The sequence below is a fragment of the Cyprinodon variegatus genome, unplaced genomic scaffold (assembly GCF_000732505.1).
Source record: "Cyprinodon variegatus isolate N-32 unplaced genomic scaffold, C_variegatus-1.0 Scaffold941, whole genome shotgun sequence".
Taxonomy (NCBI): domain Eukaryota; kingdom Metazoa; phylum Chordata; class Actinopteri; order Cyprinodontiformes; family Cyprinodontidae; genus Cyprinodon; species Cyprinodon variegatus.
The window spans coordinates 130,230-155,457 of NW_015151394.1; the positions used below are offsets into that span (position 1 = coordinate 130,230).

Consider the following 25,228-nt stretch of genomic DNA (forward strand, 5'->3'; position numbering starts at 1 on the left):
GGCCGATGTCCGATATTCAGTTTTAAGGCCGATACAGGCCGATACCGATAGGGGGCCGATTATATCGTGCATCCCTACAAAAAATGAACCAAAGTATTAAAAAAGGGTACAGGAAAGTACAGGAGACAAAATATGAATGCAAGAGGGAATGATACAAGAAAGAAAGTAAGAAAAACTGAAAGAAAGACGGACTCAAATAAGGTGGCAGAATTTCATAAAATCAAGAATTTAAAGAACTCTGTGGGAACCATTTGATTCATGTTCTTCTTACAAATTATTCACACTTTGATAGACAGGTTGTCAAAATGGTGACAGGTGGGGAGTGACTGGGGTAAAATGTATACAAGAGAAACAAGGGAACATATAGAAAATCTTAGCATCTGTCATTATAATCTGTATTTCTTAGTGGAACTAAGTGTGAATTGGTCAGGAATACAAATCGGTTTAACATGGAGTTAGCAGCAGAATACGCATCTTCAGCCAACTTATCGTGCTTACTCCATAACCGTTCCCAAAGGCAATAATTTCAAACCACCTTAGATGTGTAAATCACTAAAGGAGTGTGTTCTTTGGCCTATTGGTGCATCCATCCATCCTGCCTCATCACAGTTAAAGTTGCAACAATAACATATTATTGAGGGAATCCTAGAGTAATACTGCCCGGTTTATTCAGGGGGGAGTTCATTCAGTAGCAGGTTAGCTCCTTCTGCCGTTCTGAGTCCCTCCTGGGTCTCCTCCCAGTGGGATGTATAGTTGAAGTCTACACAGGGAGGAGCTGAGGAAGGCTGGTAGTTATCTGATGAGTTTACACCCAAGCTGTCTTTAATTAATCTCCAAGTTGGAGTTTAACCAATCTGCAGATGAAGCTCATTTCAACTTTGATCTAATACCTGCTTCCTTCCATATCTAACAAAGACAAGAAGGCCTTTTCTTTTTAAGTCCCACTCTTTAACCTCCATGTATGAAGGGTTCCTTTGAGCTGCCAGCTCAACTTACCTGGTGAGTTCTTCATGGAGGTTGTTTGGTTCTGAAGAGTAGAATTTGACTCTCATGTGAAGGCAGTATGGTGGACCAACTTTATTAAAACAGAGCAAAGAATACGCTTAGTTGAAGTCAGAGAGAAGTAACAAGACAAATATCTTTCTAGAATCAAAGCAAACTGAATGCTTCAGTAAAACTTACTTTTTACTTGCTTTTTGATACTTTTTGTGACATCGAGCCAATGCTGCAACAACAAACAGGAAACAGATTATAGGAACCATAACAAATAATAGAGTAAACAATGTTTAGCTGAAAAAAGAGGAGCTTCTAAGTATAGTCCACATATTTTCAGTAAAGATAAGTTCTAGGCACTGGAAAGGCTTTCACAAAAGGAGCATTTTGAAAACCATTTTGATCTGGATTTGGAATCCGTGAAACTTGGACACAACTGGGAATGCAGCCATCGCTCCCTGGTTATTCACAATGTACTGGTAGAAATGGTGAAACAGACCCTCAGCATTAAGATTAGGCCACATTTCGCAAATGGTCTCAGGATTGAAGCCCCGACTTTGACTCCTCCCCTGTGGTCAAACTACTCAATCTTTATCTCAGTGGACCATAAAACTTGGATTGTAAAGACATTTGGCTCGTCTATATAAACAGCTGGAAATCACAACTGAGTAAGTAGTTCTCCATTTTAGACCAGATGCTGTTTTCCTTACTACCACTGCCAGTCCAGTTTATGACAGTATTGAGTTTTGGTGATTCCTACTTTGCAGTTTCAACAGGAAAAAAATAAACCAGAGCCATCTGATCAGTTCTAGAATGGATAAAAAAGATTCAAACTATGCTTATGGAAATCTCCTGGCATCAAACTTTAGCCTTAAAAAAAACTTAAGGACTTGATCAAGCATTTTCTATCATTCCACACTCTAAAATAAGTAATGAAAATATGTTTGATTCATGGTCATATCTTATTGGGTCAAGATCAGTACCGAAAATGTGTATGTCAGAGCCTTTAACATCACATTTTTATTAAACTTACTGTTTAGCTGTCCTTCTATTACTGATAATGGGTGATGACTAGTAGGAACTCGGGTGCATTGCTGTCCCTAAGGGTAAGGTGTACACATTGAACTGTGTTTATTTGCTGTTGGAATCTACCTGAATTTGACCCCTAGTGGGGCAAATTTCCATGACAACTTGCTGAGCTAGTTGATTGTCTCCTTGAACTCCAGTCGGCCTCGGCAGATGGCCACTCACAGTGAGCCTGGCTCTGCTGGAGGTTTCTTCCAGTTAAAAGGGAGTTTTTCCTCTCCACTGTCGCTGCAAGCATGCTTAGTGTGAGGGATTGCATTCGAGTCAATGAGTCGATGCAATCAATAGGTTTTCCTTAGATAGAAAACTTTAAATCAATTAGCCTGGATGATCTGGTGAACTGTAAAGTGCCTTGAGATGACATGTGTTGTGAATTGGCGCTATAGAAATAAACTGAATTGAATTATGGCCAGATTGCTATTAAACTTGCTGATCATAGCTTCTCATGATAGAATTGATTCCCTAGTAGCTACCCAATGACTATTGCTGCTTTTCTCAATCATCTATCAAATGGGTTGAAAAGGGCAATTTCTGTAAAATGTTTAAAGAAATAATTAAAACCATAGGAATGAATGGTATTGTAGCAGATTACATTTTTAATATTCCAACTTTTTTTCTAAATTTGGTTTAGGTAAAACTGTATTTGTAGACTGTTAATGAAATGTGGTCAATAGCTGGAGAACTACTAAGCTTTGTAGGAAAAATAAACATTTTGATGGCACAAAAAAATATTTTCAAAAAAGGATTCCAAAAAGATGCTTGCACAAATACATAAAACGCTTTTAGCAAGATACCTGTGAATGAAAAAACTAAATGCAAAGCTGCTTCTATGGAAGGGGTCAGGAAGTATTGGCCAAGTGTTTTTGTTTATAACTTTGAATAAAATAAGAGGAACACATTCATTTTCTTTAAACTCGTTTAACAACAAATAAGCCTTAACCCTAGAATAAAAAAAGAAATAAAAATTCACTTATTTTTCAAGCCAGTTCATGGCTGGGAAAATACGGCTCAACAACTAAATGGAAAGTGAGCTGATATTTTGGTTGCTCTGGGGCTTTTAGAGGGACAGACGCAGAAGGAGATGGAGTCATGGTTTTGTGTAACCAAGTTAAGTGAAAACAGCATGAAAGACGCAGGCTAAGACTGATAACGGAGGAACTTGCAGAGCTTTCTAGTTTCCTCTCCCCCACATTCCTCATTACATCCCTCCCTCTCCCACACTCCCTCAACTTAAACATCCTCTCTCCACCCTTATCCTGCATTCATCTCTCCTTCCACCACCTCACTGGGCTTTCTAGAGTTTCTGTGGAAGGAACAGGGTCACAGACATAAAACAGTTTGTGTAACGGGCAGCGTAACGGCCAGCCATGACAAATCTCTCTTAACCAATCCCCTTAAACCATTCACTGAGAGGGAAGAGGATTAAACTGTTGTACAGATGAGCAAATGATTTGGAAAGAAATCAAATGTCTGACTAAGAAACGCTGCAGTAACTGGCAAAGGTGACATTAATTGTTAACATGTATTGGATATTTCCCACCCCTCTAACCAAAATAATATACACATGCCTTCGTTGCTTCACAAATCAAGTTATATAAAATATAGCTGATGAATGACAGTTCTTACCGGAACCTGTGCCGAGTCCATGAAGCGTAGCCCAAAATAGTCTTTCTCTACTATGTCCAAATGGTACATGATCTGTTCGAATAGTTCTTCACCTTTGGCTTTTTTCTGATGGGAAAAAACACACACAAAAAAAAAACATTTCAGCACCCCAATGCTCAGTCATGTAAAGATAAACTATAGATTGATATTCTAATGTAAAACATATATCAAATGTACCAAAATGCACCAGGAAGCCCGAAAAGATAAAAACCTTGTTAAAGAACTCTTTCAAATTAGATTGTTTTGGTAGAAATAGTTGCAAATAAATTTAAATAGTTATTTTCAGGGTTTTTTTGTCTCAGGAGACCTTTTCTTGAGGGACTGTAAATTTCTTTAAAAGACGAGAAAACCTCTCAGAATCAGGTGTTGGCCTGTCTGATCGGCTCGTACCAGTTACAGCCTGTCTTCAGCTTGGAACTGGGAAATCTCTTCTCAAACGCTCTCAGTCACATGCACCGACTTAAAACGCATCTGAATACTTTACTGAGAATGCACATTTCCCCTTTACATTGGCATGTTTTTGTATTTATAAGCTTTAATTCCAATATTTATTACTTTTAGCAGATTTCTAACTTAAATATCACAAGAGAACAGCATGAAAAACAAAATTATTGCAGCCTTTATTACAGCCAATAAAACCGTTCTAAAATACCAAAATGAATGGTTTGGTTATAAATCACCTTGTATTACTCATTCTTCGCAGGGAAATACAGAATAACAAGCATGTAAGATAAAATATGTGTGTGATTTACACTCTTCTGACATTACAGATTAGATTCACCTGTGTTACTTAATCTTAGTATAAATCTAGCTGTTATGTGAGAGCCCTAGAAGATGCAGAAGAGCACATTGGTGAACTTACAATAGCAAAAAATGAATGGCAAGAAATAATTTAAAATAATAAATGATAATCAGTAAAATGATCTGTCTGGCACAAGCCAAGTAAGGGACACACCATACATATTAGGGATGGAACGATTTATGAAAACCGTCCGAACCGTTCGGTTCGACTGTCTCGGTTCCATTCGCGTGTGTTTCGTTCAGTTCATGCGCTGCTCCTTTTTCTCATAGGCAAGAAGAAGAAGAAGCGAAGCAGCGTAGCCGGGTGTAGAAGAAAAAATCAGTTGTTGTGGAGAATTGTGTGGGTATGGCGAGCGGGAAAGAACAGGAGTTGGAAGACGCGCAAGCAGCACTTTATAGGTCTGCTGTATGGGACCGCTTTGCATTTAGAGTGACCTACGATGACGGCGGAAAGAAAGTTGTGGATAAAAGTGCAACAGTGTGCAAGCATTGTGCAACACGTTTTGTTTAAGCTAACAGCAACATGACCAACATGTCAGGCTAACCCCGAAATCCCGCATACTCTGTCAGCGCTGTGCTCCAGACCGACTGCACAAAGCAAAGCATAGAGCCTCCGCTGTGGCTCCCGTCCGCTCCACTCTGAGTTCCTTGGAGATTGTAGAGGGCATGCGCGAGATGATTAAATTCAAAGCAGCAAAACACGCGGAAATGATCCAGGGTTTCCGCAGATCATAAAAAATACAATTACAATACAATACAATTACAATTCATTAATTTTTTGGGATTTTTTCATTAATTTTTATGGGCTTTCGGTGTAACAATCAACATATCCCGAACCGAACCGAAAACCGTGACCACGAAACCGTGAACCGAACCGAACCGTAGATTTTGTGTACCGTTCCACCCCTAATACATATGGATCATTATCGCCCCCAACTAGATGAGATCAAAATCAAACTGACTTTAAAGCATGGTGGTGACAGCATCATTCTGTGTGCAGGGATTCCTTATCAGGAAATAGGGAGCATAATTGGTTGAGATTGAAATCACCTGTGCGACTTAAAGTGATACAAAACTTAAACCCAACTGAGAACCTAAGATTATTCATGTTTACAGACGTTATCTATTTGGTCTAACTAAATTTTAGCTATTTTACAAAGAGGAAAAAAAGACTGAGCCCAAACTAAAAAGAAAAGAAGCAAAGCAAGACAAACTTAATGAAGTAGGTGAAAAAGATTTGAGCAGAACTCTCCCCCAAAGACTTTTCAGCCAGCTCAGGGGGGCTGGCCCCATGCTAGCTGGCATAGTTACCAAGGCATAGCGCACCCCTGCAGCACCCATGGAGGAACAGTACAAAGGACTTATTGTGTGTTTGTGTTGCACCCAAGGTTCTGTTAAAGAGCTTGCACTGCTGTTTACTTTATGGTACGCTTTCTTCCTGTCTCTGAGGAGACAACTTTCTCTCTTAGACACCATGTCAAGTATTCCACTCATGAACAAAGCAACTGTAAATCACTGGTCCAAGAATCCTTTTGGTGCAGCCATGCATTCATCTGCAAAGAGCACAAACAGCAGAACAAGAAGCAATGGCACACTGGGAGACAGAAGAATGTACTTCTCTGGGTAGAATCATACAACTCCACCCTTGAATTATTTATTGGGAGACAGTTAAAGCGTTGAAGATCAACTTTTGCTCCACAAATCAAGAGAGTAAAAGAAATAAAGCAGGGGTGAAAGGGTAAGAGGGGCAGTAAACTATGCATGAGATAACAGACACATACTGTAGAGTAATGCAAGCAAAACTTTTTGAGTCTTTTTAAAAAAACTTTATAATGGGTACTGAAAGGTTTTGGGGTTTTTTTTAAGAAAAAAAATGCTGTTAAAGTTTACAGATGAATTATCGGACATATGCTAACAAACAGGGAGGAGGCTACAAGGGACAAAATGAAATAGATAATTAAGTCATGATGAAAAAGATGAAAATTTAACATTAAATTGTTAAATGTACCATTTGTTTAGTAGATATAACATTAAACATTTCAACATTTCCATTAAATAATGAAATATAAATAACATTTAATGATTTTTCAGATATGAAGTAACAATCCCTGCTATGGGACAATAAAAGGCATTACATTGCAGCAAGATGGTGGTATAGAGGCTAGAGTTTATGGTTAATAAATCTAAATAATTTCCCAAAGTTATTGGCAATAATTCTTAATTTTCCAGCCAAGAGATTAAACTTAGTGATAGAAAACATGGAAGAAGTTGTCTTGACATGCTGTGTGAAGCAGCCAATCAAATATCAGGGGAGCCGCCCGATTCCCCCCTCTTGAATTTGATGGGTAAAGCTAACAGATTGAACTACTTCAAGGCACTGCTGAATGGGAGCCCTGAAACCAATAAAATATAAATATGACAAACAAACTGTAAAAAAAAATCTATATTCATTTGAAATAAATCCATTAAAAAAAAAAAGACTTAATTATTAAATGAGATATTCATTCATCTATTCAACTGTTTATTTAAAAGTAATACATATTGGTTAATCACTAGGACATTTATTTAATCCAATATGCCAATTTATCCATTTTCTGGTATATTTATCAATTTGAGTTTCTGCATTTTCAACATCCATATGTAACAAGTGCAAGGCTGCAAAACTGCAGTCCACAAATGGTAAAAAATAAGTACAGCTCTTTAAAATCTATGGCAAAGGTTTCCAGCTGCAGTTGTCAAAAACCACTGCCTGCAACATTTCAATGCATCCCTGGTTCCACTGCACCAGTGCCTAGTTTCCAGCCACTAGATTTTAATGTGTTGGAGTGGGGTGCAGACCAATAGATCTTAAAGACTCTATTGGAAATCAGAAGCAGGCTTCTGTATCGCTGAATGCAATAGAACTGCACAGAAAAGACCAAAAGTTTCAAAAAGAGGTCATCAACGCAAAGCAGAAAACAACAATTAGGACCCAGAAGTAGAACATCAAATCTAATTTTCTGTACACTGTACCACTACATTTACAATAAATAGAAATCTAAATCGGGCTCTACTTTTTTACGACTGTTGATAAATGCTTTTCCTGTGTAATTTAATCCCACCCTGGAAAATAACAGGCATACGTTTATCAGTCTGACTGCTATCCAACCTGAAACTTGATAAGAAACCACACCCTGAAATGATGCAACTCGACTATAAGACCCTAACGAACAAAGAAAATAAATATTATTACAGCAATATTGACCAATTTATACTGTGCAATGTGCCATCATTAAATATATATTAAAAAAGGACTTAGACAAAAACTCCTTGGAGTCCATTTTAGTGCCAGCTCTACCAACTCACGGTCCTACAACCTTCCTTTGAATTACAACTTAGTTTTCAGAGAAACTAAACATAAGTGTAGAAGAAGCGAGCAGTTTAAACAGCACTGAGGTTTAAGGGGTTAAAATATTCTGTTTCTTTGCATTGACACTAAACTTTGTTTTATTCCCACTGTTTTGCTTCTATTCCATCATCTAAAAACCAGCTGCCTAAAATCCCTGTAGATGAAAATCCCAGGTAAATCTTAAGTACAACCACATAATTACAGTACATCGTGCAATGAAGTATTTGTGTTACAAAACCTTCACCAGACCTGCTGAGTACGCTTGACACTCGACTGTGTGACATTAGGTTTTATTTATTTCCATACAGAGTGGGTACTATATCTGTTTATTTATGTTAATCTGACCGTAGAGCTATTTATGAGTAGTCATAATTGCGGCTAGTCAACTGCATCTAAATAGTTCACATAATGTAAAAAATAAATAAATAAATAGTACTTATAATAAGCTTCTTAGATGTCTTCAAACTTGGAAACTAAGTCCAGTGCATTGTTTTACATTTTTAAATTTTCTTTTTTTTTTTTTCAATAAACCTAACCTAAGTCTCCAAAGCAGTTGCAACTGTAAAAAGACTTTGAAAGAAGTCCTTCACAAACAGGACCTGCTAAAGAAAAAACTCAGAGGACAACTACAAAAAGCCTTACAGTGACATTTAATAATGGCAAACTAAGCAGTATTACGGTTTATAAAAAACTCCATCTACTTGAATAGCAAAATTATGTTTATAATAAATTAGCTAAATTGAAAAGTTTCCTTTTAATCAAAATTTTACTGGTTAGGAAATATACTGCAGAAGTGTGAATAATAGTAGTCAACAGCTTATGTTTACCAGTGTTTGTTTTATTTGGTGAATACCAACCTCCATTTTTTAGTTTTCTTCTTAGTGTTTTGGCCATCTCTGGCCAAAACACAGAACTGCAGGACTCTTCTGCTTGTTCTCGTACCTCACACTCGTACTTAAAGCTGAAGTCTGTAAGTTTTTAAAAATCACTTTTTTGTCATATTCGCTAAAACTGTCCCTATTCCCAGACAGCAGTACATGTGATATGTAACCTGTGAAAAAAACTGCTTCAATTGGTACCGCCTACTGCCTGTATTTCAATCTGGAAAGAATAATTCGGGACGAGTCAAAACAACCAATCACAGCCAGAGGAGCGTCTGATAGAGTGTCAATCACATCTCACACATGCTGAATTGTTTCTCCTCCCTGCCAATCAGTGGCAAAGACCAAAGGCAATCAAGGAGCACCTTTTACAGGTGAAATGCCTTAATTTCTGACTCAGTTAAATTCATCTCTGCAATCAATGACTTATTTAATAAAAGTGTTTCTTACAGAGTAGCAGGGCTAAAAAATTTTCTTCTATTTTTTGAGACAATTTCCAACAGAGGAGGCTGCTGTGATGAGCTACTGTTTAGCTGTGTGGTATAGATTTGGGTAACCTTGTGTCTTCTGCCCAATATTTCAGCAGATCCAGAGGAGGAACAGAGAAGTAATGCTGCACCTCCGCTATAGCACCTGTAAGACCCGTAAAACCAAAATGACAACCTGTTAGGTTGTTCGTCTTACCCGTTATGCATTTAGCATTAGTAAGAACTGCATCACTTGCATAACAGCCTGCCATGGCATCCCACTGCTCCCCAAGGGGATGAGTTAAGATGCAAATGTGAATTTCTCCATTTCTCCGCTGTCAATGATGTTCAATTATTATTACTATAAATATTATACTACTGGATAGGTTTTAGGCTTTCTAATAAACACATTGAATGTACACTACCTTATTAGGTGGCTTAAAAATCAAAATATTTCTACACTTAGGAAGGCTCCCTTGATGTTTCTATATGAAAGGAGAATCAAAATACTCTTAATATCCATAAATGAGAGCTGTTTTTGATGTATAATATGTGTAGCATGGGGACATGAACCAGCGCTTGAGCCATAAATGCACCAAGTCACAGCAAATGTTCAAAGCTCCGGCTCTAAACTCGAAGCAGTTAGGGGAGTTGGTCATGAATGTGGCAGTAAAGGTAACAAACAAAATCAGGAACATCGCACGAAGCAAGCTCTGACCCACTGCTTCACCATAACGACCCTGTGAGGTTTGAACCCTGCATCAAAGTCTCGGTGTTGGAGGCAACATCACTATATAAGTCTACTTAAGATTAACGTTGAAATATTAAACATTTTGCTTTTCCCTGGAATTGTTTTATCAGGTAAATGGGAAATAAACTGTGACAAGGCAACTTAAAATGAGTATGTTAAAGTAAAGAATGAATTGATGTGAATGCACATAAGGGTTTACATTTGAACTAAAATTTATTTTAACAAAAAAGTGTAGTGTTAAACTTAAATTTCCTACATTTTGACTTAACATGCTTTGGCTGTAAAAGTTTTATTTAGATTTGTTTCAGGGTTTATACACAAATGAATAACTCTAACTTAATGCTTTTTAATGCTCTTAGAAATCATTTTAATGCCACCAACAGGTACCCATCGACAGGCTGCAGCCATGTCCCGAATTCCTCATTTTTCAGCCACTTTTGTTGAAATTTGCTTTTTTTCCCCTATTCTCTAGCTTTTTCTCAGACTCAAGCTTCTTTTCTGAACATACAGCTTTGCGATCACCCGGAAGCAGTTCCACGCAAATAAATCGTGATATAATATGTCTGACAAAATTGTTTTTATAAACATTATTTTTAATAAAGCATTTTAAATGCCACAATAAACACATTTAATGATTTTTAATGCCAAATAAGGCCTTAATTTAAAAAGTAATTATTTAATGACTTTTAATGATTTTTAATGACCCGCGGAAACCCTGTGTTGGAGTTCATTTTTGGCTGAATTTATTATAAAAATATTTGATATTATTTAATTGAAAGGAAGTTTGGGATTAATTTTTTTTATCTAAAGGTTAAGCAATACGTTTTCTTGACAGCAATAATGATTTCCTAATTTTTACATTTTGTCAGTTTAATAGTCAATTAAATAGTTGCATTAAACTTCTTTTCCTTTGTTGAGGTTTTTCACCCATTTGACCAACTGTCTGTAAAAGCATCATTAACGACGCCTAAATAAAAGCAAACCAGGCAATATAAAGGCTGTTTATTGAGTGAAATCCAGTTGGATGTAGAATCTATCCCTTTCAAGTGAGAAAATGTACAGAGAAAATCCACCAGAGCTATTCAGTAAAAACCTACAGAAAGTCTCTTTCCAAGACAGAGCTAATGCTGGCTGTAGAGAAACAGCAATGTAGTTTGGACACAGGAGTTTAGCGATGTTTACAGCAAACAGTAGCATATGAAGTCCCATAATATGGATTTAAGAAGCATTTGTAAGCTTGCAAGATGGAAACAGTAATAACTAGTGAACAAGTGATTTAAAAAAAAAAAAAAAAAAAGGGGGAACCGTTTTAATCAGGAAGGATTACTAACAATGATGAAGTCATACAGCTTCGAACTGCATGACTAAGCTACACGCTTTGTGCCTTTTTGTTTCTGTTTTGATAGCACCTTGTTTAGTCCCATTAGCCTGCAGTGCTCAGAGATAAGTTACTCTAAATGATCTACTAAATAAACGCTGATATATAATCAAAGACAGAGCGATGGCTCACTTTAAGAAGAACAAAGTGTGGTTTTGTTTTATCAATTAAATTAGTATAAACAGACAGGCCTTACAGGGAAATATTCAGCATATGACCCGCCTCAAGCTGCTTTAGTAAAAACCACATGTTTATATTACACGTGAACATAATGTTTTAGCTGCCATACAGTTGAAAGCTCAGTTACATTGTGCACTGTTAAAGGTGCATTCAGGCTGCGCGCGGTGTCCAGTGGATAGCATGCAAACTGTGCGGGGAGGTGGCCAGCAGCATGGAGAGAGCGAAGCAGTGATCGCTGAAGTTGAAACAGCGGAACTTTTCCATTAAATTGCAACGCCGCAACCAATCAAGGAAGTTTGGAGGCAAAGCTTTTTTCAGTTAAAGGTTAGAGGTAGAAATAAGAAATGCTCTCAAGAGGTTTCAAAGGTGGCTTTAAAAAAAAAAGTTATCAAGCTTAATTTAGCTGTAGAAGAACAGCTTCCTCCAGCACAGACCCCGGTCTGTCGCTGCCCAGCATCGGGCAACAGCCATTTTCTGCGTAGGTAGATGTACAAGGAGGTACCGGACACGGTGCGGGGAGTAACCTGCACGATGAACTCCCCACTTTCGGTCTGAATGCACTATTACCGGTATTGTTTCCGTTATTATACACAATGAACGTCTGGTTTTAGTCTCGTGGTCTACTCCTTGAATGACAGTCCATGATGCTCTACTATGATAAAATCATTGTTAAATATAATGATAGTTATGATGATTCCATTTTTTTTTTATTTAATCTTAACTCCTGTGTCTCTGTGAACTTCTGTGTCTTTGGCACTCCCATCTGTGCAGCGGGAAAGCAGCCAACAAATCCTGCATTTCAAACATTATCTGCTTTCTTTTTAAGGCGTTTAATATTATTATATTGAAACCTAATAGGTCAGGAGTGCAGTTTCTCAGCTGAAAGCACAAAAACAGCAGAAACAAACAGGATTGTGCTTATCACCATCATTAGTTTTAAAGGGAAGCTAGTTTGTGTAGAATAAACAAACATATGAGAATCAGTACCCGGGAACTAAAATCTAAGGGATTCTCAGCACATTAAAAAAAATGGAATTGAGAGAATCCATCTTTATTCCTGATACACAACATTATCCCCTTAGCTAGTCTCCTTATTCAGCACTGATAACAGCCAAACTCACACGAACTGTTAGTTTTACTCACACAGCGTACATTCAGATGCTGCTAGATGATAAAAACCTCAACAGGAAACAATTCATGATTAGAGGACGGAAAGGATTTGGAAACCAATTTGAAATGACTGGAAAACTACATCAAGGTCAGAATTCCAAGGCGGCCAGGGAAGCTCGAAGGAACAGCATTAAATGACTGTAAATATTAAAGACCTCTCTGATTTAAGCAGCTGCAAATATAAAAAATGAACAAAAAATAAAATAAACCAAAAGGCTTCCAACAACCCCATTAATAATTAAAGCCCAAAAGGAAAGCAAAAGCAGAGAACGAGGAGAGCAACAGAGAGAAAGTGTCCAAGCTGATAACGTTCTAATGGGGCCAAAAAAGCCTCAGACGGAGAACAATACACCTTCTCTGTCCAAACTGAAAATTTGAATTTAGTCAGTCTCAACTTGACACCGCTTGTGACACACAAGACATAAAAAAACTGTTTTATGCTGCTGAGGAATTTAGCAGCACAAAGACCTTTATACCAAATCCAAAAATTTTTCCAGGAACATTTGGTATGTGTGAGACCAAAGTCCTAAAAGACGACCGAACGTGAATTAGCTGCAGTTCTGCATCAACAAGGCAATTAAATCCATTAGCCACAAAATGGGTTTCGTCAATACCTCAATACAATTATCAAAGCATGTTTTTTTTCCATTTTTGTCCTTATTATCATCGATTTTGAGTGCAATATTTTTGTATTTGATGCCAAAAAGCCAAATAACCCCTTTAAAAAAGTGTGATTGACAAACATTTTCTACCTTTTTATGTGGATTTACCATAAATGGTTCAGATAACAGGACAACTGCTCCTACTTTTCATTTTACATTAACATTTATTTTTTATTTTAACATTTATTTTTTATTTTAATCTAGACTTAAGAAACCAGATCCAACAAAAGATTTCCTTATGCAATCCAACAAAAGTGAAAAAACAGAAAATATTTCTCTTAAAGGAGCTCAAACTGTGGTTAAAGATAATCGGCTGAGGAGGATGAATCCATCCTTTGCTGGATTTTTTTGTTCCTCTTTTGTCTTTTTATCTACTTAGGCTCTTGAACCTTCTTTTTTGCACTTGCTGTTACTTTATATGGACTGTGATAACCAATCAGCTAAAAACTTAAAGAAAAAAAACAGACATCAGTTTGTAAAGACCATAATAAAATTGGCTCCTTTGAAGCAAAACAGGGAAAAAAATTGAAGCATCTGGATAGTTCCCAATATTAGCAGCGACTTACTTCGTGGAAAAAGAGTCATGGCATAAAATGTGGATGAAGAATAAAAGCTGGGTTTGTGGGGTGGGAGCATTGAGTGGTGGCTGCACTGATGATGAGTCCAACATGTCATGTGATGCCGTCATGTGTTCTCAGGAGAGGATCATGGAATTACAGGTGATCAACTGTGCTTCAACACACACACTTGAGAGGCTTAGCTGGACTGCTCTACTGATAGGGGAACACAATGGTCACCAGTTATACTCCTGTTATTTATTTTTTTTATTCGTTTTAGAGGAAAGATTATGTCTCATACCAGCCTGAGAGCCAGTACTTAAAAAGTTTTAATGATTCACTGATGTTTTAAAAACCCAAAAAAAAAAGGGAGGAAAATAATAGTTCAAAAGCTGTGTTACATTTCGCACAGTGGTTAGCGCACACGATCCATGTATAGAGGCCTTAGTCCTCGAAGCGGCCAACCCGGTTCCGAACCGAACCGGGGCCCCTTCCCAAAAGGCCCCCCCCCCCCCCCAAAACCATGTCATATGTGAGTCTACTATTCTTAAAAATGATTGTATTTATCTGCTTTGCACACATGCACGCCTCATTGTCTTAGCCCAACTTGGAGCAAGCGTGCTTACCGGCAGGTCGACGCTGACATCGGTCCCGTCCAGTAGGGAAACACGGCAAGTGATGATAGACGTTGCGTCCCCAGCTGCAGGAATGTGAGTCGTGGCCCGCTGTGCTTCCCGTAAACGGGTTTTTTCTGCGTGTTTGCGAATGGATCGACGACCCAAAGTCCTGCGCAGAAAACTCAGCATGATGGTTGTGAGGGTGGGTACCAGCACGAAACCTGGAAATAGAGGAATATATTAGTCAAAAAGTGTCTCTGCACAACTTCAATGATTTTTATTGGAATCGTATAAATGGTAACGCCCTGCAAGAGGGAGAATTTCTCAATAAAAGCAATGGGTGTAGAGTTACACAACATATTAATTAAACAGTATGTTCAGAATAAAAAAATAAAAAATAAAACAGTTTTATTTGAAGAAATTATTAAAATATAGATTTCAATGTAAAGAAATTCATTGTTTCAATAAGTTTGGGCCTTATAAACAGCTTTTTCTACAAGTAGAAAACGGTGCACTAATGATCGGGTTTGATTCTGCAATGTTGTAGAAGGTTTAGCAGCTTTTTGCATCTTTACAAACATGTTGCAATTCTTCAGTTTTCTATTGTAAGATTAACACAAAACAGGACTATCAATGTTTTGTCTGTCACGTATGTATACATGTATACAAGTATAAATACATGTATACATACATGCATACAAGTATACATACATGTATACATACATGCATACAAGTATACATACATGTATACATCAGAATCAGAATCATTTATGCATATGTATACCGGTATGTATACATGTATGTATGTATGTATGTATGTATGTATACATATATTCATAGATATATACATGTATACATACATGTATACATAGATATATACATGTATACATACGTGTATACATAGATACATGTATTCAGACATATACATATGTACATACATATACATACACATTTATACATATACATATATATTTCAATAGTTTTTCTGTTCAAATCTGTGTAGCTTTTATTGAAATTAAAACAAAGAAAATGAAAAATACTTTTTTCTTAATTAACAAAGCCAATATATTTCATTGATTTAAAGAAAAAACTATGATAAAAATTGCTTTATTACTTAAAAGGTCCACACCTTGCAACCTGTGTTACACTTTCAGCCTTCAGAAGAAAGTAGACTGGAGGTTGGGTTTAACACACAACCAGAACTAGAATGCAGTTAGTTTAAAACAAATCAGCTGAAAAGATTTATACCTTTGGTTGTTGACAATCAGCCAAAAATATCACTCTCTAAACCTACAATCAAATTAAAACTACAGAGTCCTGATTTAAAGGTCAGATGATTTTATGTTTAAAATCAGTCAAATGTAGGCCAGACTAGCCCTTTATTCCAGAGCCTAAACACAATGAAGAAAAAACAAGCCTGATGCTAACTTCAGGGTCAAAAGGACTAAGCCCAGCAGAAGAAAATAGATGAACATATGAATTTGGGCTAATTTAAATATTATTTATTTAAATATTATTTATTTAAATTAGACCCAGCAAATGCTTACATTCCTTTCTAAAATATGCGCAGATTTAAAAGCGTATGGTCCGTGTTTTCATTCCCCAAAAGGACATAGATCACCTTTTTCCCCCGTCGCAACAAAGCTCTTTTTACCAATCTGGAATATTCTTGCCCATATCTTCAGTTTTAATCTCAAACGAGAATATTGAAAGGAACACCTGTTTAATCCTAGCGACACCTGTAACGGTCAGGCCCTGAACTACCTGAATAAAAGCAACAGGTGGGCACTTGTTTTAACCGTTTCGTCGCACGGGCAGGAAGTTTTCGATAGAATTCATTAGACAGAACGCACCGAACGTGCTCCGCTACAACAAAACAAACACCACCGTTAGCTCCCACGGCTCACCGACTCACACTTGGATACTTACAAAACAAACAGGCTCCGGTAGGAAATTTACGGGGAAAGCGCGCCCACCCGCATTGTGCTCCTGTGAAGCGAAACTTTATAAAGGTCCATAATGTGTAATTTCTCTAAATCCCTTCAGTTTAAATGTTTTCTTTTTTCTTCTGCGCAATCCTCCTTCCAAAGGACAGTTTTTTCTCTCAGTCCCAACAAAAAAGTAGGAGCAGAGCTCCCCTCCGGATGTGACGTCAGGACAAATCCCGAGGAAAAAAGTAATTAACATATTTAAAGGGACAGTATTTTTTTTTTCCTTAAACGCAGTTTTATCATTTTACAGTATTACCAAACTACAAATAGTAAAAAAATAAAGTAATAAAAATATATACATAAATACAAATATCTGAATCACTAGGCTTTCCTTAGTACGAAATGACGATTGTTATGCCTTAGCACTACATGACTGAACCGAGCCAAGAGTACTAAGCATAGTACTATCATTAGAATACTTTCCAAATAATAAAGTAATGGTTTATTACACTTTAAATTGGCAGTCTGAGAATTTTTTACTACTGTGTGTAGTATTTTAGTCAGATAATATCTACTTGGCGTTCGTGTGGCTGTAGCACCCCCTACTGGTCAACTGATGAAAAAACCTTTCAGCCATATGCCCTCTGGACCATTTCTCATAAAAGTTCAGGTCCAAAGTATGTACATTTAAATCAAAGCATTGCTTCTAACAAAAGATTTTGAAACTCATGTGCAAATGCAACTGTTTTTATTTGGATGTGTACCCAGATAATAGTTTGGTATAAATGATTTTCTAGTATAAGTAAATGATCAGTTGCTTTGGTCCTTAAATGTATTTTAGGGGGATTCTGATGTCACATACGAGAACAAAATAGCAGGCCATACAAATATTAAGAGAAGAAAACTAATATATAATTTTTAACAGGTTTACATAAAAAAATCTAAGAAACTGCAACATGAATTTATATAAATACTTTAAGCTTTCCAAAGTCAAAAAAGTATTAAATTAAATGCAGTCTTTAATATCATTTCGACTCGATTGGATTTGTTTAAAATGTGAATAGTCCAACACATTCTCATCTTCATACTTTGGACCTTGTGCTGACATATGGCATAGATTAGAATGTGAAAGAATAACTGTATTTCCTCACAACCATGTACAGTCTGACCACTTTTTTTTAGTAACATTCAAAATGACTTTAACAGAGTTCTCCTCCAAAAGAAGGTTTCACTTTAGCAGATCATTATCAGATAATGCACATATATATTTTAAAGAATCGGTTCCACTTTTTATCTCCTATATATCACTGAACAATGGAGGGAAACATTTCATTTATTCACTTCACAAATTGACATGTTGATGGGGTTACTAGTTCCCTGTGTACTGCCTTAGCCAACGCGGACCCTTTGAAAAAGAGGAACTTAAAAATAGAAAGCTGGCTGCCTGGTTTGATGCAGAGCTGCACACTATAAAGCAAAATGTTAAGGAGACCGGAAAGAAAAAAGGGGCTCTATATGTCTAAAGAAATGTTACAGAGTAGTGCAGATAAAACAAGTCATTGTCTTTGTATCCGAGTCTCTGAAAAAAGAGGTTGATTAGTCAGTCACTTCATTTGGATGGGATTAAATTGATCTCAGATAATAAAGTTAAAAATCTTGGTGTTATTTTTTATCAGGACCTGTCATTTAAATCCTATATCAAAGATGCCTCTAGAAATTCCTTTTTTGATCTGCGGAATATTGCAAAAAATAGAAATATCCTGTCATGGGGTGAAGCTGAGAAACTAGTCAATGCATTTGTTACTTCAAGGCTGGACTATTGTAATTCTTTACTATCAGGAAGTCAACAAACTGTAGTTAAAAGCCTTCAACTGATCCAAAATGCTGCAGCCAAAATTCTAATGAAAATTAAAAACAGAGATGATTTTTCTACTATCTTCCCTTCATTGGCTTCCTATTAAATCCAGTATAGAATTTAAAATGCTCCTTTTCGCATATAAAGCCTTAAATGCTTTATCTTATATCAAACCTCTGATTGTTCTTTATGTTCCAGAGTCCTTTGCTCTCAATCTGCAGGTTTACTAGTGGTTCCTAGAATTTCTGCAAGTAGAATGAGAGGTATGTATTTTAGTTATCAGGCAGTGTGGCAGACACCCTGTCTACTTTTAAGGCTTGGCTTAAAAACATTATTTTTTGATAAAGCTTATAGTTAAAAACATATATATATATTTTTTTTTTTTAGAAACTGGGTTAATAGAGAGGTGGGTCTAGGTAAGAGTGTTGACAGCCCGATCAGGTGGGTCAGAGTTTCAGTCTGGACAGACATTCTTCCTTGGCTCTACCTTTCTTATACCTCATCCAAAACAGTTATCCTGAGCTATTTTCTGTATTTTTGCTACTATATGTTTAGGCTGCTGGATCACATCGGGACCACTTATCCTAATTCTGCTTCGTTCTATCTCTATTCTCCTACTCTGCAGTATTTTGCAAGATTCACTCACAACTCTATCCTCTTTCTGCTTTTTTTCACTTCATAGTAGCTTCATCTGGTCTTTTCCTGTTTGGCTGTGACTCCATCCTGGAGGGAAATATCAGCTGTGCTGCTGCCATCAAAATCTCTGTTCATAGATGTTAGAGCTTAGCCTGTTTTTCAGTGTAGTCCTGTTTCCCTGACTGTGACTAACGGTATGTGCTCTTTTTCATCCCTTGACATGGGAGCAGGCTCAGAGCTCGTCTGGATGGCTGTGTGTTTTCTGGACCAGGCCGCCTGTGGAGCTGGTTAACTTTCTTCCTGTTAAAAAAAAGTTTTTCCCACCCTACTTTTGCTACATGCATGCTTAGTGTGAGGGATTGCTGAGGAGTCAAAATGCAATCGAAAATCATCAACGCAAGCTCCTTCAAGTGGAGAATGTCTTGTAAGTCAATGACAAAATGCAATAAATTGGTTTTCCTAACCAATCTGACTGCAGGATCTGATTGAATTGTCTCTTTAAAGTGCCTTGAAATGAAGTGTAGTGTGTAGCGCTGCTGGCTTGCAGCAAGAGGGTACTTCGGCTTCCTCCCAATCCAAAACATGGTTAATTGGCTTCTCTAAATTCTCCTTAGGTGTGAATGGTTGTTTGTCTCTGTGTTGCCCTGTGATGGACTGAAACTGTTTCACCCATTGACAGCTGGAGACCCACCAGCACCCCTCGCGATCCCAGCAGGAATAAGCATAAAGGAAAATGAATGGATGTGAATTGGCGCTATATAAACTAAATTGAACTTGTATTTTTTTTCCCCAAAGTATGATCCAGTTTTTAGCTACTAACTTTCCCGTTGTTGTTTTGTTTGAAAGCCCCTAATGTCAACTTTAAAGCATGGTGGAGGACATCCAGTACTGATGGTGTTTCACCTTTAGAAGCTCATTAGCATGCATTGTGCCCAAATTAACAGAATCAACACAATTAGACAAAATCAACCTTCTTTCGTGGCATTCTCTGCCTCCAGATCTAAACCATGTAGAACCGTTCCGTAACAGTTTAAAAAAACAATCCACTGGACTTGGTTTCCAAGGTTTGAAGACGTTTCGCTTGGAGGAAGCTTCCTGGAGGGGAAGCGAAACATCTTCAAACCTTGGAAACCATGTCCAGTGGATTGTTTTTTTTTTTACTTTTACGGAATGACTATGACCTGGATGACTGAGAATCTTCATCAGCATGTAGAACAGTAGTGCGACTAGTTAACAGTGGATATAAGAAGTAAATCAATATTACTGTTTAGAGAATGTGGTTGAATAAAAGATGGTGCAGTTTGTGATTCTTCGCACTAAAGTGTTTTTTTCTAGCCACAGCTATTTGCTTTTATTCAATGAGGTTCACTTTATTGGAAGTCTTCAGTTGTGAATCAATCTTGCTATGAGCTAATTTGTGTTGCCTAACCTCACTTTTACAGTGTGGAAAAGCAATGTGATCTGAAGCCAAATCTTCATGCTTTGACAGACAAGCTTTAATTGTTCAGAACCAAGCTTATAGACATGTCCAAAGCACTTTAAAACCATGGTACCAATAAGAAACCAGCAACTGAGGACAAACGCTTCTTTTTTTTTTTTTTTTAGGACACAAATAGGAAATAAACCAATGGCATAATACGGTAAAACACTTTGTGGCTCGTTGAACATCAAATAAACAAATAAAAACCTTTGAGTTACACAGTATTTGTGTCACATCTGGCATCATCCAAATAAAAATAAAACAATTTTTCTGCTCACAAATGATTTTCCCTTTTATTTTAAAGTTGTTTTTTTTTCATATACAACATTGTATTTACATCGTCTAGTAATATTTACACAAAATGAACAAGTGGCACTGTGTCATTAGGAGTTCTCTTCTTTGTTCTTTACAGGTGTCATTTCCAAAGTAAAACAAAGATAAATTAAGAATAAAAGTACTTATTTAAAATGCTTTACGTCTCTTAGATTTGCTTTTTATGTTCAGTAGCACTACCTTCCCGCCCAGCCTCTCTACAAAGTGCTGTCCCCTTCCACTAACCAATTAAAACTGATATTAGTTTTTTTTTTTTTTTTTTTTTCTACAAAAATACAACAAACGTAAACACCTCCCCACATGTCGTCTCTCCCAGACTTGGATCAATCAGTACCTTCAGCTACCACTTACGTTATAAACTTACGACTCCCATCAATCTATAGAGGTTTTCCCGCTTTTGTTCAGTTTGTTTTCACGCTGATTTGCCAGCTTTAAGCTCACACACATACACACACATCAACAGAAACAGAAACAGTTAAAACCAGTTTCTCAGCAAGTCATCGATTGCCTGGTTTAAAACTGAGCTGTGCTTCTGGACCCACCAAACTCTGCTCAGATGCGTCTTTTGCCTTGAGGCCAAGCAGAGAGAGTGGGATCTGTGTACAATGAAACAAAAAGAGAGGCATCAGGGTGGGAAAAAAAACAGGAGAATGGATGCTGTGTGGGCTATGAAGATGACTGAGGGAGAGTGACACACTAGAGAAAAGCTTAAGAAATAAATAAAACTGGAAGAGGATGGCAGCTCTTTGTTCATCCCCAGAATTATGATTCAACTCTGAAAAGGAAGATTAAACAAAGTAAATATTTTATCAACTGAAATGGATTTGGATGCAGTTAAAACTTCATGCATACATCAGAATAGAGAAGGAAAGAGGGGAAAATGACGTACAGTACCTAGCTTAAAACATTCCTACGTTCTAATTTTTTTCTTTTCTGTCCAATTCATAACCACCAAACTCAGTGCATTTGGTATTTGATAGGATAGAACAATACAAACGGTGCATGGTTTTAAAACCTAGAGAACTATCTGAAAATAAAATCAAGGAGGTGCCTATTGAAGAAATGTCATCAGACGCCCTGTCTGCAAAATTTGAACATTTTCTGAATGTGAAATAAAACCTAATTTCTAGAAACAACATTCTCATAGTGAAACATGGCAGTAGCAGCATTATGCTGAGGGGCATGTTTAGTTCAAAGCAGAGAAAAAAAAGGGGCTGGACAAAGCTGATGTGGAGACGGATGGAGTTAAATACCTTCACACAAAGAAAAAACTTTTAAAAACATAGAATCTGTTCCACAAATGGAGCTTCTTCTCAAAGCCCATTAATGCTCAACAATGGTCCAGTCAAAGTCTGGAGGTGAATCCAAATTCAGAACCAGAGTCAGAACTTAACAAATGATCATCATAGACTCTCCCCTCCGCTCTGAGCTTCAGTTGTTTCAAAAAGAAGAAAATGGGCAAATAGTTGGAGGCGTACACCCAGAATACTTGCTGCAGTAACTGCAAAGGAAGCAGATGGTATTTGCTCTGAAAATAAAAGCCCCATTTCACCAATCTATATCCCGGTGAAAAAAAACCATGCATCCTTTACCTTCAGCTTTACAATCACATTTGTTTTGGTCTAATCTGATCAAATATAACAAAACACACTGAAGTTTGTGGCTGTATGAGGGATAAAGCTAATAATAATAATAAAAAAAAGATGTTTTTGTTGTTTTTTTTGCTTGTTTTTATGAGGGAGGACACAGATCAACACAGATCAGACTTTTCACATCAGGAGCTTTTTAAAGACTTAAATCAGCTAATTATAACACCTTCTGTCGAAGCACAACAGAAAAAACAGCAAATACTGATTGCATAAAACTCGTAGCAGCTCTTCAACCGACCCTGAAACAAACAAACAAAAGCATGAAATATATGGAAATATCCGAGATGTAAACTCATTCTGATCAGATAGAAGATGTCTACTGGAATGAGACAGGGCTTTACTGTTCGTGTCTGGCTCAAGGACACTTCAGCAGGAACACCAAACAGACGGGATCCCAGGTGTTGAGTTTAGATTTTAGTTGTGGAAACTGTTTTTCTGTTTGTCTAAGCCTGTTAAGTTGTATTGGATGACAGAATACTGCTGGGAATATTTGCAAAAGTGAAACAGAGATCTCCAGTAAACAAAGGCCCTGAGGATTACAAACTATGAGTATGTGTGTATGTGTGTGTCCAAGCTACGAAAACCACAGCATGGAGAGCGAGTAAGTACCTAGCTCACCACTGCGTGGAGGAAAAGAAACCAGAAAGTGCTTTCAGCTGTCCACCTGTGAGTCTATGCTGTCAGAAACGTAGACAAGAAAGCGGAGAAAGATCAAACCACATACAATAAATTAAATCACTGCGTCCCCCCCGCCACACAAAAAGCCAAAAAATAAAACAGAACAGAGCAGGAGTAACACTATATCACTAGCTAAGATTGAATCAGGAGAGCATCAAGCCCTACACTCATACAAACAAACAGAACATAGAGCTTTTTTGTTCAGTGGACAGGGTTGGACACAAACTAAAAACACAATAAATACTCTGAGGAACAAAAGATAAGATTTCTCTCTTTATCAGATAAAAGGACTTAGAAAAAGGCATGTCCACCTGGCAAACTTGCTCAGAAGGGGACAGGGCAACCCTTTGGGTAAGAAAAAAAAGAGAAAGAAAACGGTTGGGGAGCTTTTCATCCACTGGGCAGCCCTTCCCCTTTAGACTTATGGCACTACAGCGATTTCCCAATCCGTACTTGATTTTTTCGTACTGTTTACTGTTTTTTACACCTGTTCTAACCCTGATTATAAAAACACGGCATCACTGTACCTATTCAACACAGCTGGATTTCTTTAATTCTCGTTTTTGTTCATCATTTTCATTTCTGTTTGTCAATTTTTTTCCATTTTTGTCAGCATAAAGTGCAACAGTGCTTCTGTTTTCTCCTCGTCCTGGTGACCTCCACGCTTAGGTCAAGGGTCAGCAGGAACAGGATCCGGATCTGGATTCACGCTGGTCTCGCTTGTCACGCTGGTGCAGCTGGCGACGCTCGGCTCCTCCTCCTCCTCCTCTTCCGTCACTTCCCCCACGTCCAGCACCTCCACTTCCTCATCGTCATCCTCGTCCTCTTCGTCCAGGCCTCCCTCCAGCAGCTCTACCACAGCCGCCTCTGCCTCGTCCTCTACTTTCTCAGTCTCTTCTCTGTCCTCTTTCTTCTTCTTCTCCTCCTCCTCCTCAGCCTTTTCCTCCCTAGGCTTTTCCTTATGCTGGTAGACGGCTGGTGCTTGAGGCTTAAACAGACCTTCCTCGTACACTTTCAAGATGGCCTCGCACACAAAGCGATACTGGCTCTGATAGGGTAAAAGAAAAAACAGATGAGAACATTTTGAGTGTTAATCTGACTCCAGGGTTCCTACATGCTTTTATTGTAACCTTTCCAGGATTTCTAAAATAAATTAAGGTTCATTTAAAAAACAAAGATTTAATTAAAATTCCTATGAACTTTAACAGGAAGCAGGGTTGACATATGGTGCAGGTTGGCACTTTTGAAGAGAAGGGACAGATGGACGAAATATAGAGGGAAGGACACAAAAAAGGAAGGAAGAGCGGCTGGTGATGATGAAGGATTAAAGAAAAAGGAACACAAAAAATGGGGGAAGGACTAACGGAAGGGAACATAGAAGGAGAGAAAGAAATGAAAGACAAGACAGAAAATAATGGTTCTATGATGCATTGAAAGAAAGAACACAGATTGGAGGAAGGTAAGATATAAGGTAGGCCGAAGGACATACGAGTAGGAAACAAGGAAGGACTGAAAGCCGCTAACTAGTCTACTTACAGGCGTTTGTATCATCATTGCCCTCTGATCTCTCATGGTTCTGACAATATCTAGAGGATGCACAGGCTGACCGCACTCCATGAGACACAGCGCAGTCTCCATGGTGATAAGAACCCCTGTTCGACCAATGCCAGCGCTGAAACAAAACAAAACAAAAACAGGATGTAAAGAAAATAAACACATTTAATGTTCTCTTCATTTACTTAAGATACAATAGAGAAAAACATTTAAAAATTCTTCTTAAAACAAAGCTAAACTTAGAATGAAACAGCAGTGGGTGAAAAACAAAAACTGTGTACAAAGATAAGCTAGCATAAGGTAAGGCAAGCTATAGTTGCTAAGTGATTTTCTCAATCTTTCACGCTGCAGTGAACTCTGAGTCTGACTTCAACTGTTAATAAGAAACAGCAAAACTTAAACTATCAGACCAATGAGCGCCCAAATCACCACAACTCTAAATTGAGGTGTTTGCTGATATGCTGTTTGGTTTCCTCCTAACAGAATGTATAATGTAGAAACAATGTGGTGCTGTAA

At 37.6% G+C, this 25,228-nt stretch overlaps 2 protein-coding genes across 6 annotated transcripts in view; both read right to left on the reverse strand.

Annotated features, from left to right (window-relative positions):
* Positions 1–16,728, reverse strand: part of epb41l5 (erythrocyte membrane protein band 4.1 like 5) — a 47,508-nt gene extending 30,780 nt beyond the window's left edge. For all 3 annotated transcript variants that reach the window (XM_015398561.1, XM_015398560.1, XM_015398559.1), the window contains exons 1-5: positions 16,526–16,728; positions 14,606–14,817; positions 3,706–3,810; positions 1,183–1,225; positions 997–1,075 (exon numbers count right to left, since the gene is read on the reverse strand). In XM_015398561.1, coding sequence (XP_015254047.1) covers positions 997–1,075; positions 1,183–1,225; positions 3,706–3,810; positions 14,606–14,785 — 407 coding nt within the window. In that variant the 5' untranslated portion in view covers positions 14,786–14,817; positions 16,526–16,728. The remainder of the gene's footprint in view (positions 1–996; positions 1,076–1,182; positions 1,226–3,705; positions 3,811–14,605; positions 14,818–16,525) is intronic.
* A 4,363-nt stretch (positions 16,729–21,091) lies between these two features.
* ptpn4 (protein tyrosine phosphatase, non-receptor type 4) overlaps positions 21,092–25,228 on the reverse strand; it is an 88,907-nt gene continuing 84,770 nt past the window's right edge. For all 3 annotated transcript variants that reach the window (XM_015398564.1, XM_015398562.1, XM_015398563.1), the window contains exons 26-27: positions 24,695–24,830; positions 21,092–24,206 (exon numbers count right to left, since the gene is read on the reverse strand). In XM_015398564.1, the coding sequence (XP_015254050.1) occupies positions 23,829–24,206; positions 24,695–24,830 (514 nt within the window). In that variant the 3' untranslated portion in view covers positions 21,092–23,828. The remainder of the gene's footprint in view (positions 24,207–24,694; positions 24,831–25,228) is intronic.